Source organism: Bombus impatiens, unplaced genomic scaffold, assembly GCF_000188095.3.
Source record: "Bombus impatiens unplaced genomic scaffold, BIMP_2.2 scf_0099, whole genome shotgun sequence".
NCBI lineage: Eukaryota > Metazoa > Arthropoda > Insecta > Hymenoptera > Apidae > Bombus > Bombus impatiens.
The window spans coordinates 724,771-745,218 of NT_176518.1; the positions used below are offsets into that span (position 1 = coordinate 724,771).

Genomic DNA, 20,448 nt, shown 5'->3' on the forward strand with positions numbered 1-20,448 from the left:
GACGACTATCCTCGACGAATCCGATGATCTCGTGTCCTCAGACACACCCTATCATAGTTTTCCTCTGCAGCATCATCGCGACGGAGAGTCATCCTCTCGTGAGGACGTATTTGCGAGTTACTTAGAGTTTGTACGATCGGTGGATATTCCACGTTTTCGCAAAGAGTCCGACTTAGATTTTTGTGAGCACGTATATCTATCATCCCGTTGACCGCGGATTCGTTATTGAACCTAAGACCAACATCACTAGTATCGCGAGTGTGCAATCGCCGCGGTTGATTGTCGAGTCGGTAGCATCCATACTCGTATTAACAGACCGTACCTTCGTTATAACACGACGATGGCCGATTCCAATGAAGATTCATCAAACGCCCACAACTTTATTCCTGACCCTTCTCCGACATATATATTACACTCATATTAGATCCTTATTTGAATACGAAACCAGAAATTGTGACTTTTATATAATCTACGTGAATACCAACGAATACTAATGAGAAATATTATAATTTATATTAGAGTACTATTAATATGGTAAAATTTTTTTTATATCGATCATTTTTTATAGTATATAAATTTAAGAAAGAGCAGTTGTACAATTTAGTGTACAAATTAGGAAACAATATGCTGATTAAATACCATTTGTAAGTCCTTTGAAAATGATCAATATTTCAATTTTCAATTTTTCTTCTATCGTTCAAAGAAGTTTCATTCGTAAACATATCATATATCGAATAATAATTGAAATAATTGAAAAGAAAAGCTTGTATCTCGTTACAACAATTGTTTAATTTTAATCTACTGCTGAACAATTAATTATCGAAATATTCGATAATTCGAAGAGATCATTGTAATTTACATTATTGTTGTGCACAAAAAAAGAAAGAGAGGAATGTTAAATAAAATATACTACAAAGTTGCAATGGAATAATGTAGATTAAAGGAATGGAAGAACGGGCCCTATCTTTAAATCTTTGTAATCAATTCCTCTTCTTGTAGATAAATGAGCGAGCATACCCTTTCTGTCAGATAAATTCTGTTATGCGTACTGTACTGATTTGTGGCAATTAAAAGCAAAATATGAAGAAAATATAAAATTTATAAATACTTAACATAACTGATATTATTTCATTCCCTTACATCTTTGCAGGATATGCTTGAACAGAATAAGTATTATAATAAATTAATGCTAATATTTAGAAACTAATCGATATTCAATAGGAAAATCAATCTTGCAAAACTTTATCATTTGATAAAATAATGTAAATTGCCGTGAAAATAAACAATGTTAAATTGTGATAAACATTCAAGGTCACTGATATATCTGTGTTCTACATAAGTTCATATCCACGCAACATGCACTGTAAACCACGTAGATAACATCAAGTCACATGAAGTTGTACAGATATACACTATGATTCTAAGAACTGCATCAAACTATAACTCTTTTCGAAGTAAAAATAAAAAAATAAGTACAAATGTAAAAGGTCTTTTCTTTGTGAAGACTTTGTTCATACGCTATACTGCATTCATGTACAATGCAATTGTAATATCATTTAAACAACAACGGTGTCTATCTACGTTAATTATAAATGCAAACATTTTGAGGTCTCGTCATAATTTCTCTACTTTCATTTCAAGAAGCTACATACGGTACTAATCTGATATAACATATTGCAATTTATTTTTATCAATGATAAAGTTTTTTGCTACATGAGAAAGTAAAAAATAAGCTCTAAAAAGCGGAGTAAAAACTTAAATGCTAAGAAATATATAGTTCATATTGATTACTTCGATACACGATCAATTATTCATACACCTACACGATCTTACTTGCCATTGTATTACAACATTACCTTCAATACTACAAGGTTAGAGATCTAAGGTCGTTCGATTGGATTAATTATCAAAGTTTCTTTTATCTCCGTGGTTATCGTTAAGTGTCATAAATTCATTAAAAACAAACGGTTATAGTCATGAGAAAAAACCGATTCATTTTTGTATTATCTACACTGGCAAATAAAAATAGTAACAGAAAGAAGTAAATAATTACTATTATTTATATAATTTAAGTATATTTATGTACAATTTTCTCTTATATAGATTATTCATACAATTAATCTGTTTGACATCAATTACCTCCTTTGCACAATCATGTAAAATCACAATTTGGAGAAATAAACAGGAATTTCTTAAATTATGTAAATTTTTGTACCAGATCATCATTTGTACATTATGTTAGCATGTTAATCAAACATATAGGACACCTTTGTCACCTTCTATGCTTCATTGCTCGTTAAAACATGCTATAAAAATGTATAAAGTACGGAAATAAGCAATTTTTTGTGTATTTTTCTTTTTGTATGATAACAATTGTACAAATTTAATACCCTATCACTTCATTGTTTTAATTTTATACATATTTTTATATCTCGTGTTAGTAGGTTCTCTTTAATCCAAAATGCAATTGAAGTGTATGTTAATTTGCTACTTAAAGAATTTTAACAAAAATAAACGACTGATTATGTTTTAAATTAAAAACAATACAATATGTATAAACTCATTGTTATTGACATAACTAAAGATTTAAGATCAATGTCATATATGTCACATATTGATATAACTAAAGATTTAAGATCAATGTCATATATGTCATATATTGACATAACTAAAGATTTAAGATCAATGTCATATATGTCATATATTGACATAACTAAAGATTTAAGATCAATGTCATATATGTCATATATTGACATAACTAAAGATTTAAGATCAATGTCATATATGTCATATATTGACATAACTAAAGATTTAAGATCAATGTCATATATGTCATATATTGACATAACTAAAGATTTAAGATCAATGTCATAACTAAAGATTTAAGATCAAACTAAAGATTTAAGATCAATGTCATATATGTCATATATTGACATAACTAAAGATTTAAGATCAATGTCATATATGTCATATATTGACATAACTAAAGATTTAAGATCACTGTCATATATGTCTGCACATGATTTATGGTTATTTATTTCTACATTTCTGTATAATGCACTGCAGTTACTACATGCATGTTACATTCTTAATCCTTTTTATATTTCGGTTTTGTTGTGAGAAGAAGTGCTAATAGACATATATGTCGCTCAACAAATTCAAATCGATTGATAGTCGTCATCCAAAAATGTTCAGCGATGCAAGCATTCTTTTACATAATTACTAATTGCTTAGATTTGGTAAATTTAAAATCAATTTATAAGTCTAATTCATACTCTAGCTTGTTCGCTATGTCTTCGAATGTTCTTCCTGACTTAATCTATTACTGAGAAATTGGTGTTTAATGTTCCCTCATGTCCCATATGTACTTCCTTTTTAGTATACACTAAAGAATTGCACATGTATAATTTTTTTTTCACATAAACTACATTCATTCTTTTTTTCACAGCCTTTTTGTGAAAATATAATTTAAAAGATAATTTCAATACATTGTATTTTGCATATAGATATGCTTCTGCGATAGACCTATTTTCAAACCGGAAAAAGAGTTCACATTACTAAAACGTTAATTTCTTCTTTTTTTTTTAACTATATACTAGAATATTATTCAAAAAATCTGAAACTGACGTTTCATAGATTTAGATAATATCTATATATAATTGAATTGTTATATTATACATCCATATGTACAATATGAAATGTATCATGCACCAAACCAAAGAATTATTATTCCTCTTAAGCGCATTTTATTCTTTGTCACTGTTATTTGAGATCTTGACTAATATTTATCTTTGATGAACAAATATCATTAATATTATTAACATTATTTTCATTGAGAATGCCTTCATCAACACTATCATCATTATTATTGCAAACGCTGTCATTTTTTGATTCTTGACTAAAACTAACACTGTCAAGTTTTAAATCTATTGAACTCCCTGTTCTTGATACATTACTAATATCTGTATCATCCAATCCCAATTTTGCATCTATAGAAGATTTACTCTTGGATTCTGGGCTAAAGCAAGAATTGTCAATGCTTGATATAGATTTAGATTCAGAATACGATTCAGTATCTACATAAGCTAATTGCGACGATGATGACAATTCAATTTTAGGTGATTCATTCCCATTTGTTTCTTTATCTTTCGTTAACTCCTTTGTTAATTCTGCCCAAGGATCTTCCAAAAAAGATTTCATATCTATATAACGTGATATGTCGCTCTGTCTATGCTTATCATTTTGGAAACTCTAAATATAAAAACGATACTTGTTAATCACTACAGCTTAGTAATCATAGAAGCGATTATTGAAATTCTATTTACTTGTATTTATTATTCCTAATTACCTTTTTTTGACCATAGAAGAGTTGTTTACCAGAGAGCTTATAAGGAGAGTATGAATTATTGAAATTTAACTTTGGGGTTGAATGATAATTGTTCCGGTAATGGTTAAATCCACCACTACCTGAATTACGATGATTATGACCTCCAGAACCATGCCAATTATTATTGAACTTTTTATATTCTGGTATTGGCGTACTATTATTTAATGGAATAAAATCATTTCCAGAATATCTTTGACCACTATTTGACGAAGTACACTGATAACTATCACTTTTATGATAACTATAACCTGTCCTATTTTTATAGCCATTTGATTTCCAATTATAACTCTGTTTTTCTTTACTGCCACTTGGCGTACTTAGAGGAGACTTTCTCATTTTGAAATTCTTATTTATACTATACCGCTGTTCCATAGAATCTACAAATATTTACAAATAATGTTCCCTATAAAACAATACACTAAAACACCACCATATTATTTACTCTAAGAGACGCTAAATGACCAATCGATCTATCGGCAAAATGGCGGATGTTAAACATCGATCTATCGATAGTCTAAATTTAACATATGCAATATAATTTTCAAATTTTATTTGAATTTCGCTATTAATATTTTCTCTCATATCATTTAATCATAATTAATTGAAATATATCGATAAAAAATTTATATCGCTACTCCATTGCATTATCGTACTTAAAAAGATTTTTTCACTTTTCGTTCATGCTTAATTTTATCCAACTTTCTAAATTAATTTACGATTTCAATTATTTCTATTATTAATAACAAATAATTTCCGCGAAAATATATTCCTAACTTCTCAGTTTTCTTTACAATCAGGTAGTATGTGCTTCCATCTGCGACGAAATAATCAACAACATCACGGTTACCAACCGCATAATACAATTCTACTAGAAATTCTCGCGCCGACACAGGTGGCACGACTGCGAGACACGACGCATGTGTAATGGCCAATGGCGTTGTCAGATGGTGGTGTCAGAGAGTAGGAAGACTGCCGCAGATGCAGCGAATGCTTCGTCTAGTGTAGGCAGAGGAGTGTTAGGTCATGCTTTAGTTCGCGCACGTTCGTGAGAGTTTCTATCCACAATGGACGGCTTGATACCTGTTGCACGACCCGGCGCGGACCGGTTCGAGTCGTTCACGTATCGACGTCTCTCGTAATACAGAGAAAAGTGATTTACATTCGAGCGAGGATGCACTGCCGCGATCATCATTGTTGACGTTTCTCGTGGTGTGACAGTACTGGCCACCACCGTTGCCGTGTGTCACGATTTTCGCGTGCGAAAACACCGGAGGATATATTAGGCCACGACTGTGAAAACAATGGGGATCGTGCAGAGCCGTACCGGCGAAAGCGATGGCGGTGTGCGTGAGGTGTTTATCGGTGGTATCAAGGGCGGCACGCCTCTTCAATCCTGTCAACCTAGCCTCGGCATGGGAAGTTTGGGTGGACCACACGCACGGAGTGGCAGCGTCCGTGGCGCGCCAAGGCAACCGATGCCCGACGCTATGGAACTCGAAAGGCGCTTTACCAAAGTGCTGGTGAGTCAAACACTAGCTATATGTATGCTTCTCCTTTTTTTTCAGATCCTTTTAGAGCCCCTAGGTTTCGTATCGAACGCGTGTCTCGTGGATTAGATTCGACAGCTTCGAGTGAATCATTCTGCGATAAAATCGCAGAACTGTCAATACCAATGCTGATATTTTTTAGTTTCTCAGAATCTATTCCGGTCCAACTCCACCTTTCGTAAATCTTGGAATTTTGTCGTCTGTATACAGAATTAGTGTCCAACTTCTTGAAAAAAGTAACTAAAATTCCAAGGGTTTCTCGTAAGCAGATGAGAAATATTTCTAACGTCATCACGTTCCGGTATTTTTCAATGTACAGAGTTGATCAGAGTTTGGCTTCTGAATTCGATAGAGAAACGATATTATCATTGCATAGTATAGACGTATTGATATAATGTTCTTAACGACACACGATCTCCTAAAAAAATTACAATTTGATTGTTATTTCGTTTCGTTTTCAATCATTTTCATAGAATATACGCTGCTCTAAATATAATTCTTGAAATTAATCATGTTATTTATAAGAAACGTCTTTCACAGAAGACAGATGCAGTTATTCTTGAACAGTTGTTATGTTTACGTTTCTTTTATTTCTAAAGATAGTATTGTCCGTATTCGTTAAGATGCACAAATGTATTCGATAATTCAGAGAAATATACGTCGGTGTGCATACAAACGACGCTCGCCGAGCTGTCTTTCGAAACACTATACAAGTTCCATTTGCGTCGACGTGCGTGAACGCTCGGATGTAATAGGATATTAATTGAATCACTTTGATCGACTATAAAACGTGTGATGTGGCTCACTGACTCTCGAATTGTCTAGTTTACGATAATAGACATCTCAAGTCCCTCCATACGTAAACGTATATAAGCATTAACTAACAAGAGTATTCGAACGAATATATTATGTGTGTTATACGAAACATTTTCTAATTTCTTTAGTATGATACTCGACTGTCGTGATTATATTGGCGTAGTTGAAAAGAAATTTAAATATGTAGATAGAAATTACAAGATATTTAATGCAAGAGCGTATCTCGCATATATCACAGAAGAATTTAAGCAGTCAATTACTACATTAATAAAGCTCGGTATCCAGTCAGACCACTTCTAACACTTGCCATGGCAGTCGCGTAGAAATGTTTTATATCCATATACATAAAAGTTTTCAATGAACTACTGTAACTAATAAATACAGTAAGTAGATGAAAAGGGATAAAAGAAGTTGGACAGATCTGGGTTGAGTCTGACGTGCTTTGCGCATACTTTCTATGCGTACTACGTTGACGTAAGAACAGCAGAATCATTTTTATCTTTACTATCCTCGAGGTGTAATATAAGTAACATGCTGATCGGTATCAACACGTGTGGCCCGTAATATATAGCTACTAATACTTGAACTCGAGTGAACTTATGACAGTGGTTCTCCCAGCTATGTGTATCTGCATTGCAGTTAAATTCGACTTTAAAATGATAGAACGAGAATTACAGCGAGAGAGCGAGTTGGCTTATTGTAGAAATGAAAAGAGAAATATTTTCTCTATCGTTAAATACGTTTTTCCAGCAATTTATTGTTAGGGTAGTCGGGTTGTTGTGTAATCTCTTCAAAGGCATATTACTATTCTCTGCTGTTAAAATTTATTGCTTACGCGAGAGCCACTGATTTTTTCGTTCGTATGAAATGTCGAGAGCTCGAAGGCAAAAGTTCATACGGCGCGAAAGAGAGATGTACAAATGAGAAAGAGTAAAAAGATGCACGCCTACGTAGAAGCGGCTCTCACCAAATAAGATTCGATTGTGCATCGGAACGACCATCGCAACGACTACGAACATACCATAAACAAAGAGACCCCTTTACGGTTCGCGGTCATCCGATTCGCTATCTTTCTATATGTCTAGTAGTCTCGTCATCTTGGCATTTAACCTCGGAGATTTTACTTCTTAATATCGATAATATATCTCGACGATTTTGATATTATAAATGCCTTTCGTTGTATTCGTTCGATCACTTATACATAATATGTTTTATACTATGCTCTATTGTACGAATGCTCAATTCACGAATTGGATATTTTATTGATACATTTAAGAAGGATGACATTTCCCATTGCTGATACAGTAACATCGTCGGTGATTCTTAGATTATCTCTATATTTAATAAATTTTAAATGTCGAATTTGTGATCTAAAATACAATAATTCCATTTCGCGAAATTTATTTCGTATTTCGCAACGATCCAATGAAATAATAAATCACTTGTTCAGCAAAAAATACGTTGATACCGCTTTGAAATTATGTATCACGATTTCATTAGAAACAATCTGGTGGTAGATGAATAAAATGATACTCCGCTGCCGTTCGCTAGAAAATATAATGAGAAATTTCATATCTACACGATGTTGCGATGCTAACGATCTTTTGATAGTTTGATAATGTTGCTTAAAATAATCGTGGGATTTCGTTCCATTATAGATGCTTGTCCATGAGTCATCGGTAGTTAGTCGTGCATCGTGTAGAAACTGCGGTTTGACTCACGAGAATCGTTCCAGGGCCACGCGAAAGTTTTCCTTGGTCTATCCGTGTCTCCCATTCTAGGAGCGGAAATTCAATATAAGTATATACTCCCTGTAACCTCTGTTCTACTTGCTGCTCGCACCGCGATTACAGATTCTATCTGCTTTAGAATATTCAGGTCTGCAGTATCTTTCTAACTCTTATCTTTTTTTCTTATTAATTGCGCTGCAGTCCTCGAACTTCTATATTTAAACTGTGTTTAAACTTCCCGAAGTACCGACAATATTTACCAAAAATTACTCTCTTTACGGTATTAATATCATATCGTATTAAACGAAATTGCAGAACAACTTTTCGACAGATTCAGTAGTAATTAGGAGTACGTATTTTTATTAGCGTACATTCTCGAATAGTTCGGAGTTGTTTGGGCAATGCCAATCTATCGAACGTGCAACTACGAGCCAGCAAAGTGAAAGGCAAATTAAGTATTACAACGTACAAATTGCCGCACTAGTCTTTTTTCGGCTTTTTCATCATTCTCTTGTTCGAAGCTATGATATATGCTTCTTTGCTTGTGAAGTAAGAGATTGAATCAATCGGCGTGTTAAACCAAAAATTGTTCACGAGGAGCAGAAACACGGACGAGCTGTCGACCATTTGTAAAATCGTTCAATTAATTTTCCAACTTGCACTCGATCCTGCATCATCTCTGAAGGATTAGCCTGATCGAGCGTAGAATTGCTAGCGTATAGAGGAGATACGTAGTACCTGGTTGCTTGATAGCAGAAGCACGATCCTGTAAGGTTCCTGCTGAACACGGGAATCCTCGACATTCTTACAACCAAGGCAAAACCTGGCTGACCGACGCCCACTCTTTCTTCATCATCCTCTTCCTTTTTTGCTCTGCTTGCAACAGCGACGTATCTCTCTCCTTTGCTTTCTGTGTCTCAATGTGACAGTACGTCTGGAACTCTGCCAAGCAAAATGGTCAATTGTTCGCACCCAGTATTTTCTTCCTTCCGAGACATTACAGGTCCTTGTGAAAATTCTCTTTCTGCCCCTTTTTATCGCCATCCTATACGGCCAAGTATACCACAACAATTAATTGGTTTCAGATCCTTTTTCGTCGTAGCATCAGTTCAGATAACTTAAGTCCCCATTGTACCTATACAGTTATGCTTGATTGTAGAGTAGATCTAGATCAACTAAATTTTAACGTATTTTGTTTCTACTCGTAAAAGCTAAAATTTATACAATTTAGACTTAAAACAAATCAAATAACAGTAATTAAACGTTCGTAATCGTATGCCGAATTAAGCTATGGGACACGACATGGATGTGACGAGGTTTTCGATGCTTTCATGCTGTTTTACGAAAAACACACGCGCAACTTGATGTTAAGCGATCGATAAATCTTGTCAATTTCTTTCGGTAAGCGTTATCGGTTGCTATCATCGATCGTAGCTCAGGATCAATGGAATCGCTGAATACGCGTCTAGCTACGCTCGAGTGCAGTTATACGCTTGCTAAAGAATCGGATCGGAAATGTGAAAAAAGTCAACGTCGATAACGCGACTCTCCGAAGCTAAACAATACTGTCCAAAGGGCCGCCTTCTGTCTGAAAATATCCACAGGAAAAGATAAAACCGGCGTTTCTATATATAGAGGGGTCTTGGAACAGTGCTTCTCATGCGGGTCCATCTTCGACGATAAATTAAGACCATTCAGAAAAATCACATCCGATATTTAACTACAGTAATTTAACTCTTGTAAGTTAAAGAACTCGCTAAGAACAGGTTGCTGCCTTTATGTTATTACATCGCAAGACATTTAGGAGGTATAAGTACATATTTCGCAGAGATCACAAAAGTATTTAAATAGTCGATCATCCATTAACTGTATTGATAAACCTCGATATTCAGTGGCACCATATTCAACGCTTATTATATGCTTAAGATGGCTATGCATGCGGCATACTAATTTTTTACTAAACATATGTACGTATATTCTACATTTCTAAATGTTCTATATAACACATACGATATCAAATATTTTCTTGAGTATTTTCAATGTAGATGTAGAATTTTATTAAACTTGCTTTAGATCGTGGACGGTAAATTTTATATTCTTATACAAACGTACAGAATTTATTAATCGTGGATCGTTAAACATGAATACGCAAACATCCGCTGTCAGCTATGTATTCATAAAAATATAAGAACCAAACGTTTCCTGACAGCGACAAGATTAACGCGCGATTGAGATCGATAGAGTGTAGATCGGATCCAGAGGAAAAATTGTTTTTACGGTTACGTAACCGTCGGAAGACGCGAAAGCGAGGCAGAAATGCTTTCACTATCGACAGACTGGAAAACGCGTCAGCAGCGGCGTATTTTTAACACGATTCGTCGGCAGACAGCTTTGTGTAATTTGTACGGCTGAATTAAGCCGACTGCTTGCGAACATGCACTCGTGTGTGTATGTGTACGCATATACCCGACGCGACGTACGTGATGTACCATATACACAATACACACGTATCGTATACCGTAGTATTCATATACAAGTCTCTGTGTCGCGGGATTGAGACGTTCGCGCCTGTTCCGTAGCTCCCGCCACTGCGTCTTTCATAGCGGACCAAATGTCCTTCGAATTGTCATTCCGATAACGCAAACAGGATGTTCAAACGATACACGGTAATTTTGTGATTTTGCGATTCCTGCATCGTCTAATGCAGGTGTGACGAGATGGGCGGCACGATTGGACAGGAGACGATTCATTGATGAATGAAACGAAAATATAGAATAACGTTATTTTACGTTATTTTACAGCGAACGAATAAAACATATTGACACGGACCGGATTTTTCGTAAAGTCTTATGTAATATGTAAATACAAGGTTTTTTGCCAAAAAGCTTCTCCATTTGTCTGATATTTAGTAGAAGAAGAGATCTAACCAGAAGGAAGAATTAGATTTTGAGAATAATTTTTATCGTACTTGTATTTGTTCGACTGTGTAAGTTGTACACTGTAGAACCGTGCAATATGCTAATATCGCCTGTTTCATTAAGAAGTGCGTGTAAAATAGCAGCGTGTTATAACGAACCGCACATTGTAGGTAGTAACATCAAGAAAGGAAGAAAATTATTGGAACGTCGTAATACTCGTCCGTTTACTCTTTTCACTTTCGTATGCATAATACGAAACACAATCTGCCACTCGAGACTGTGTGGAGATCACGTGTTTCATGAAAGCGAGGAAGAACTCGTCTGACTGGCACGTTTATCGTATAATTACCCATTCGTAGCTCGATGCTAATATTTATTACGATAAAATTTGTATCTCGTTAATCAGAAAAAAAGAGAGAAAAAAATGTTCTTCTTGCGATGCTACAATAACCCTATTTTTAGAAAACTTTGCACTCTGGTTATTCACATAAGAGAGTTATAAAGCGTGACGTGAAAGTTTCCTGAAGAGTAAAACTAATTTTTCCAGTGTGATTGTGAATATACGTGATCGAACGTATCTATACAAAGACAATTGCACAAAAATTGAAAATGAAACCGATTACTCGTATTACTTTTCGAATAATTATCTTAAAGAAACATCTATTCGAAATAATTCGGAGTAATGTCGAAGTTTACAGAATCGAGCGTTCTACGAGTAATAATAATTTGGAGTTAACGATCTTGTCGATCTAGTTTAAAACACACTAACACTAACATGCAGTATTGTGCGTATGGAATCTCAGGTGAGACCAGACCGTTAACACCATTCATCTGACATCTCTGCGAAAGTAGACAAAGGAGAGTAGTAGCAGAGCACACATCACGAAATGGCCCATGGCCAAATGGTGTGCACGTGCGAATAGAGCTATTTCTGCAGCATAAATAAAGGTTCCTCTACCTCTTTATGTATGTATGTAAGTACGTATGAGACACGTCGCTGCCGGTGGCGCCTAAACTTTGACCGTGAACTAGCGGTTATTGGTCTATCAAATGAGAAAAAGAATCACGTTGGTTCTCTGTTTAGTGTCTCTTTTTTCATATTACCGAAAACTTTCCTGTACGTCATGTACTCTAATAAATAGAATGCGAATGTTCATGTTTAGGCATTTATGAGAAATTTATATTTATACGCAAAAGCGTGCAAAGCATGGAAAGTAAGGTGGTATTCGTTTAGTAGATGAATACCATTTAAGATATTTTTTCCTCGACGATTATTCAAACAACGATTATTTTATCAGTTAATATACATTATGTATAAAATGTTGGATTTCTAATGATCTGGAATGATTCGATGGTCCTACTTATATTTATTTTCAAAACATAAATTGCTTATCAGACTGATGCACATATGTAGGTGTTATTACGCGCTCGTACGATATATCATAAAGAATACAGCAGGAGGGCAGATGTGCACCGTAATCGCAGGAAGACGATCGTTGTTAGAAAGCTTCTCTGCATTTGCAATCTTGACGAAGAACAATTGCTCTTTGAATTTCTCATAAAGCTTAGACATATCGTGTAGGTGTTCTCCTGTCTTATGTCACTGTTAAATGATTTCGAAATTTCTTTGCTACTAATATATAAATTTAAATCTTGCGCTTTCATATTAAAGTACAATAAAATGTAAGGAACTTACGTTTAAGCAAAATTTTTCTAAACTCAGTGTATTGGAAAATGTATCTGAGAAACTAGACTGCACTCACTCCCTTTTTCGCATAATCGTACTTGTATACGCATATACGTGCATGTACATGGAGACTTGTACATATGTAACTGTGAAAGCTCCCCTCGTGTCGCTATCTTCTTCGTTTGCGTTTACTTTCGATCCTGCTTTTACCTTTTATGATATTTTCTCTTCTTTTTCATCTCTTCGATAATATTTTTCCATTTTCTTTTTATTTATTATCAGCTATCTTCTTCGTCCTTTTTCTACATTTCTTCTTTGTTTCACTTTTATAAAATTAAAGCGAGGTTCCTCTTTTCTCCTTTCATTTAGCCCTTGTCAACACCTCTGTTTCACTGGCATTTTTTCCTTTATAGTTTACTCGCTCGTTCGACAGTCAGTGGGTCCATCTTTTGAACATAGAAGATGTAGTTGCCGTCTTTCTCGCTCATCCCAGTTCCTTTTCACATTCTCTCCTCGTCTCTTCCCTTTATCGTCGTTTTATATCTTCCTCCCAGCTTCTCTATCGGCTATACGTATACGTATGTATATTATCGTACATGGGTTTATTCAACAGTAACGTGGGTGAGGGTGTCGGCTTGTTAGTTGGACGACTGCCACAGCAGAGAATCCTAGGTGTGTCACTAACCGGTGTACACTGCGACACAATCCTACTACCACAGTTATCCCACGTTTTCATCGTTCATGGAGCGTTTTATATTCTGAGGTTGTTTTGTACGAAGAAAGCACGCGACCATCTTTATTCCGTCTCAGTGAGTATCGGGAAAAATAATCGATTCGTTGGCCCACAATCACGTATCCGTGTTCTTTTTTATTTTCTGACTTTTATTTTGATATAACAGTTAGAAAAAGGAACAACTCGTTCAATTGAAAAGTTTGAGCCTTTTATCAGATGGTCCTTATACCTGTGCCAGGTGTACGTTGAAATGAAATCTAAATTAACATCGTTCATCTTATAAACCATATTTCTGCACTCTATAAAAATTTATAAAACACACACAATTACAATTATCGTAGTTTTGTAGTTCAAATAAAAAATGAGAAAGAAACAATTTCACAAAATAAAATTTGAGCAACTGTAGGTAAAAGTGAATTCTTTATTTGGCGTAATCATATGGACAAAAGGTAGTATCATAGAGTAAAAATCGTGCACGATAATTAAGAGTAGAAATCACGTCTCCGGAAGCATAAATAAAAATCGGGTATTTTATACTTGGGCTACACGAGGGTTTAATCATTTTCACGGCTCATGGACCAACACGAAGGCAATGTTTTGTACCTGGGGGTGCATCCTTGGTAACGAGGCTGGCTCCGTACGGTCTATGCACCCTTCTTTTACCCTCGCTTCACCCTCGTCTGGTCATGTTCGGCTGCGCATATGCGTTTCCACGTTCCCTCCTATCCACGTCGTCGTCGTCAGGGGCCATAACCTCCCCTAACTTTCGATTCTCCTTGAAGTTCAGCGATCCCAAGAGGGTACATTCGAAATCCGTTCTACGACTATCCATTTTATACGCGTGCAGCTTCTCAAATTGCTGAGTTTATTCCCTTTAAATCTGCGATTCGTAGATTACACTATATATATTTTATACCATTTAATTTACGTATTTCTCATCCTAAAAGAGAATATCTAAAGTGTTATCTTTATTTGACTTGTTGTGACCATAAAATCACTATTGTGGATGACTCAAGTCTTCTGCACAGTACCGTATAGTATTAGACATTGAGAGGATACAATCGTTATTCATTTGAATTTATATCTATGGATTTATTCATTTTTTTTGCTATTCAAACTGATTACTTCATTTTAACAAGGTATACTTCATGGAAATATACTATTGATGATGATACTGATGGAATAAGTGCAAATTCATAGATCTCTTGGTATTTTATACTCCGCTGCAATGACTCAGCTGAATGCTTCTGCAGCGGTCGGTTAACGCGTGTTAAGTCTCTAATTATCGCATCTGACCGGATCATTAGTTGCGTGAAAGTCGGCTACCATTTTTAACGCAACACTTGTATCTGGAGCGCGTGAAATTTTAGTGTATTATGAAGTTCGTATTTGTATTCGTTTCGTTACATTTCGAGAGATGAGAAAGAAATTCATTTCTTTAACAGAGAATTAATATTAATTACTGTAATAACGAATAAGAAAAAGACATGCATGTGTATTCGCCCATAGCAAGGATGGATGGATCAAAAACCGGTAACTGAATGAAAACATCCATCAGATAGATACATATCAATTACACATACAATAATTAATTTAAGGATATGGTTTATGTTAGTAAAGAAAATTGTTGATTCTACTGGATTCTTTTGATTACTTTCGGCTCAATATTTTTCTAACGTTAACAAATATTTCAAGTTTGAAAGTTTATAAAAAGAAGCAAACATAGCTGAAAAATTGTGCTCTTGCTCGTATAAAAAGTCGATGAATTATATCTTTCAATTTTTCATTGAAAGCACTAAATATCGTCCTACGACATATACATACATCGTTCGATAATTCTAAATTCTACTCGCGTCGCGAAATATAATTCCGTCGCGCTCTGCAGAAATATGGAACATATCAAAAGGACTTTACGAGTCATATCCATGCTGGACGATGAGTAAACCGACTGAATTATTGAAACTGTTTTGTTCGTGTTTGGGTGAAGAAAGTAAAGGAGTACAAAGTATCAACGTAAACATCGGCAACTAACGAGATTAAATGAGAGAGAAAATAAAAATAAAAATGATTCAGAAAATGAGAGACAGCAAAGACGGACACAGTGGGTACAGTAAGTAGTAGATAAAGGGTTAATAACGAATAAGAGGAAAAGAGACACGTAATCGTGCGTGAATTTGCAAGATGATGTCACTATGTACAGTCGGCACGAGTGCGTGTGACGCTATCATTTAATTTTAGACGACGCTCTCTCATTCAACTCTACGGGACTTTGATATTTTCGAGACCAGTTAACGATACAGTCAATCGTTCTATTCAAATCTATTTCGATGTGATTTATTAGGCATTGTTATTTGTAAATCATATTATCACGTGTATACTTTCATCCAAATTATTAAAATGAATTATCGATAGACATACTTCAAAACAATAAATTTTTATTGTAAGTAAAATTCACTTTATTTGAAGCGTATGTCAATTCAGATTACGTTCGTAAATTAAAACATACAAACACGCGTAATTTAGGTAATTTAGGTTAGGCATTCATTTCCTGGAAAGGTTGTTAGGCGCGATTGTTATAATACCCTCCCATGGGTTAGCATCCCAACCCAAAATTTGCTAATTAGGCTTTATAGTTGCCTAGCGTTGCCACTCGAATTTCACATTGGCCAATGTATACGCGCAAACGTTGCTCCATTTATTCTAACATTTATTAGCGCCGATCGTAGTATTGCAATTGAATGTGCTTTAACACGCTTGCCACTGACTTTCTCCAATCTTTCTGGATCGTGAGAATTTTATCTGATCCGGAGAATCAGATATCAGCTCACGTCAGGTATCATGCCGTGCAAAATTGCAAATAATGTACGTTCAAAGAATAAGGTTACGTCTTTACTGTTGTAAATAATTTTTATTTGAGAGCTCGGCACAATTGGGTTTGAAGTTTCAAGTAAGAGGAACTAAAACTTAAATATATTTTGAGCGGATGATGATCAGTTATCAGTAGTTCAAACGGAAGTGTAATGCTCCCTTTTGCGATTCAGCAAGAGTTATCAGTGACTTTTAAAAATATATGTTAATTGCAAATGTCAAATATGTTATCTCCAATTTCACATAGTAGAATTTTCACTGAATTACGCATGATCAATCAAACGACTGTATATAAAAGAAATAATAGTGATTTTCTCATTTCACTGATTTGATGAATTAATAGGAACAAAAAAAGTCAGTATTATCCGTTTGGAACGTTATTTCGATTTTTAAATGAATTATACAAACTTTCAGCTTTAGTTTTATCGCGTTTAAACTACTGGGATGGTTTGTTTTCAGTTGCTGGTTGAAAATTACTCGTCCGAAAACGGAGGTTCTGTGAGTTAGTTTCTCTTGTTAGCTGATTCGAAGGTCAGTGTCTGTGTAACGAGCAGAAGCTTGTAACCCCGACGAAGTCAGTAATAAAAATTATTTTTGGTCCCTGTTCTGTTAGACTGTTATTTCATTGGCGTAAAAAATAACGTAATATCAGCGTAGTAACACGATGTAGTATAGAACTTTTATTATTATTTTAGTGCTTTCAATGCTATATTTGATTCGAATGAAATTACTCGATAAAATTGTTCAAAAATTATTTATTTATTCTAAATTTTTATGTCGTAACATGTATATTCTTTTAATCGAGGATACTCGTATCACCAACTGTGGTATCCGGGAGGACCAACGATCAAGAAAGCACGAAATGAACATTCTATTCTCGGTGTATCCGGACTGTACGGAAGCGGCATTTCCTTAATAGTGGCCCAACTTCCAAGAATAATTTGTCGTGGAATTATTTCATTCTTAGTTTTCTTCTGTTGGTTGCTAATGCGTGTCACGTTTCGTATAGTAACGAATACCGTTCGTGCGATTTCGTTATGCCACATATGAATCATGACTTCAAAGCTGCATTTAAAATATCGGACGATAGTATTTATCTTGCGTACATGTACATGCACCAATGCTAAATAAAAATATTATATGACTGAATCTAAAAAAAAGTATGGACAACCACGACTTTTCTTTTATGCTGCAGTATGTTTTTGATTCAGTGCTAATTGAATTAATTTTGAAGAATAAAATATAAGGATTTGTTATTTGATGTGTCTATGTCCTTTTATCACTGCAATCGCGGAACTCTATTCGCCGTACATGTACATTTCTGTACTTACAATTTGGGGTGAGAGAGAATCGAGTGAAAGTGTCGAAAATATTCGATAATATACATAATATACAGGATGGTTGTTAACTGGTGGTACAAGCGGAAAGGGGGTGATTTTACGCGAAAAAAGAAGTCGAAAATATAGAATAAAAATTTTTCATTTGAGGCTTTGTTTTCGAGAAAATCGACTTTGAATTTTCGCTCGGTACGCGTGCGGTACGTTATAACGGATCTCACTGTAGATCGTTGTCTCGATGGAAAAATTAAAAAAAAAAAGAAAAAAGAATTTTTTATTCTATATTTTCGACTTCTTTTTTCGCGTAAAATCACCCCCTTTCCGCTTGTACCACCAGTTAACAACCATCCTGTATATTATGTATATTATCGAATATTTTCGACACTTTCACTCGATTCTCTCTCACCCCAAATTGTAAGTACAGAAATGTACATGTACGGCGAATAGAGTTCCGCGATTGCAGTGATAAAAGGACATAGACACATCAAATAACAAATCCTTATATTTTATTCTTCAAAATTAATTCAATTAGCACTGAATCAAAAACATACTGCAGCATAAAAGAAAAGTCGTGGTTGTCCATACTTTTTTTTAGATTCAGTCATATAATATTTTTATTTAGCATTGGTGCATGTACATGTACGCAAGATAAATACTATCGTCCGATATTTTAAATGCAGCTTTGAAGTCATGATTCATATGTGGCATAACGAAATCGCACGAACGGTATTCGTTACTATACGAAACGTGACACGCATTAGCAACCAACAGAAGAAAACTAAGAATGAAATAATTCCACGACAAATTATTCTTGGAAGTTGGGCCACTATTAAGGAAATGCCGCTTCCGTACAGTCCGGATACACCGAGAATAGAATGTTCATTTCGTGCTTTCTTGATCGTTGGTCCTCCCGGATACCACAGTTGGTGATACGAGTATCCTCGATTAAAAGAATATACATGTTACGACATAAAAATTTAGAATAAATAAATAATTTTTGAACAATTTTATCGAGTAATTTCATTCGAATCAAATATAGCATTGAAAGCACTAAAATAATAATAAAAGTTCTATACTACATCGTGTTACTACGCTGATATTACGTTATTTTTTACGCCAATGAAATAACAGTCTAACAGAACAGGGACCAAAAATAATTTTTATTACTGACTTCGTCGGGGTTACAAGCTTCTGCTCGTTACACAGACACTGACCTTCGAATCAGCTAACAAGAGAAACTAACTCACAGAACCTCCGTTTTCGGACGAGTAATTTTCAACCAGCAACTGAAAACAAACCATCCCAGTAGTTTAAACGCGATAAAACTAAAGCTGAAAGTTTGTATAATTCATTTAAAAATCGAAATAACGTTCCAAACGGATAATACTGACTTTTTTTGTTCCTATTAATTCATCAAATCAGTGAAATGAGAAAATCACTATTATTTCTTTTATATACAGTCGTTTGATTGATCATGCGTAATTCAGTGAAAATTCTACTATGTTTGCATTATGATAAGTTTATTCTTGCACGGTATATAATAAGAATAAGAACTATTTTGTAATTCTTACTTAACGATATGAATTAAAATTTGTATATTATAAACGAAGCGTGTCGATAACGTTCCAAGTTATAATTTCTACGAGAAAGAAAAACAAGTTTGTGCAAGACACTCATATGAAAAAGGAGAAGAATAGATATACGAGCGTGTGGGGCTTTTTACGTCATCTTGTTGGTAACAAGGAAACTTGACGCGGCCGCGAAAGTATGTACATTATAATCGCGTGTATAGTTAAGTGCATGTGCATCGTGCGCAAAGTTTGGCCGAGATAGTTGCAGTGATTTTAATTCATTACGTAAATCACATTTGTATAATGTTCTTCAAAATAATTAATATCTATTGTTGTACTGTTTGATATTGATGAATCATATCATACATGTTAATCTAGATATTTGCTATCAAACATATGTATATTGAACTAAAGATAAACGTCTGCCACTAAAAATGTTTCTTCTGCACATTAACTACCTTTACATTGCGATTTAGTGTATTGAAACGACTGAAACGCGGTGCAAACGTTATACAAGCAGAGATGGTAAATCGATTAAGCACGTAAGCTAATAAATCGATTTAGAAGGAAGCAGAATCAACTAAATAATATGTATCAATAATATAAACGTGCAAACATTTATCATTTCTGGAAGAGAAATATCTTCTTGAGAATGAATTATTACGTAGTTTTATAGGAATTCCATTTCCTTCGAACCGATCGTATTTCGACTGGTATTCGATAGATTCTATCGTGTCTTTTAAAAAAATTGTTTTTGCGTAACAAGACGCGCTGCATGCGGAAAAAGTGATTGAACAGCAGCTACGCGGCCCTGTTTCCGAGGCATTTCCATATTTGGAGTTCTATTGCATCAA

General features: G+C 34.7%; 2 protein-coding genes across 2 annotated transcripts in view; one reads left to right on the top strand and one right to left on the bottom strand.

Annotated features, from left to right (window-relative positions):
* Nucleotides 1–3,066: 3,066 nt before the first annotated feature.
* LOC100741534 (uncharacterized protein DDB_G0280315) lies at nt 3,067–4,880 on the bottom strand. The gene is made up of 2 exons (XM_003486108.4): nt 4,349–4,880; nt 3,067–4,251 (listed from the first exon to the last, which is right to left on the bottom strand). The coding sequence occupies exons 1-2, from the start codon at nt 4,757–4,759 to the stop codon at nt 3,763–3,765; spliced, it is 900 nt and encodes a 299-aa protein (XP_003486156.1). The 5' UTR covers nt 4,760–4,880; the 3' UTR covers nt 3,067–3,762.
* A 436-nt stretch (nt 4,881–5,316) lies between these two features.
* Nucleotides 5,317–20,448, top strand: part of LOC100745812 (formin-like protein) — a 32,959-nt gene continuing 17,827 nt past the window's right edge. Inside the window, 1 exon segment of the mRNA XM_024364478.2 lies at nt 5,317–5,907. Within this exon segment, the coding sequence (XP_024220246.1) occupies nt 5,689–5,907 (219 nt within the window). The 5' untranslated portion in view covers nt 5,317–5,688.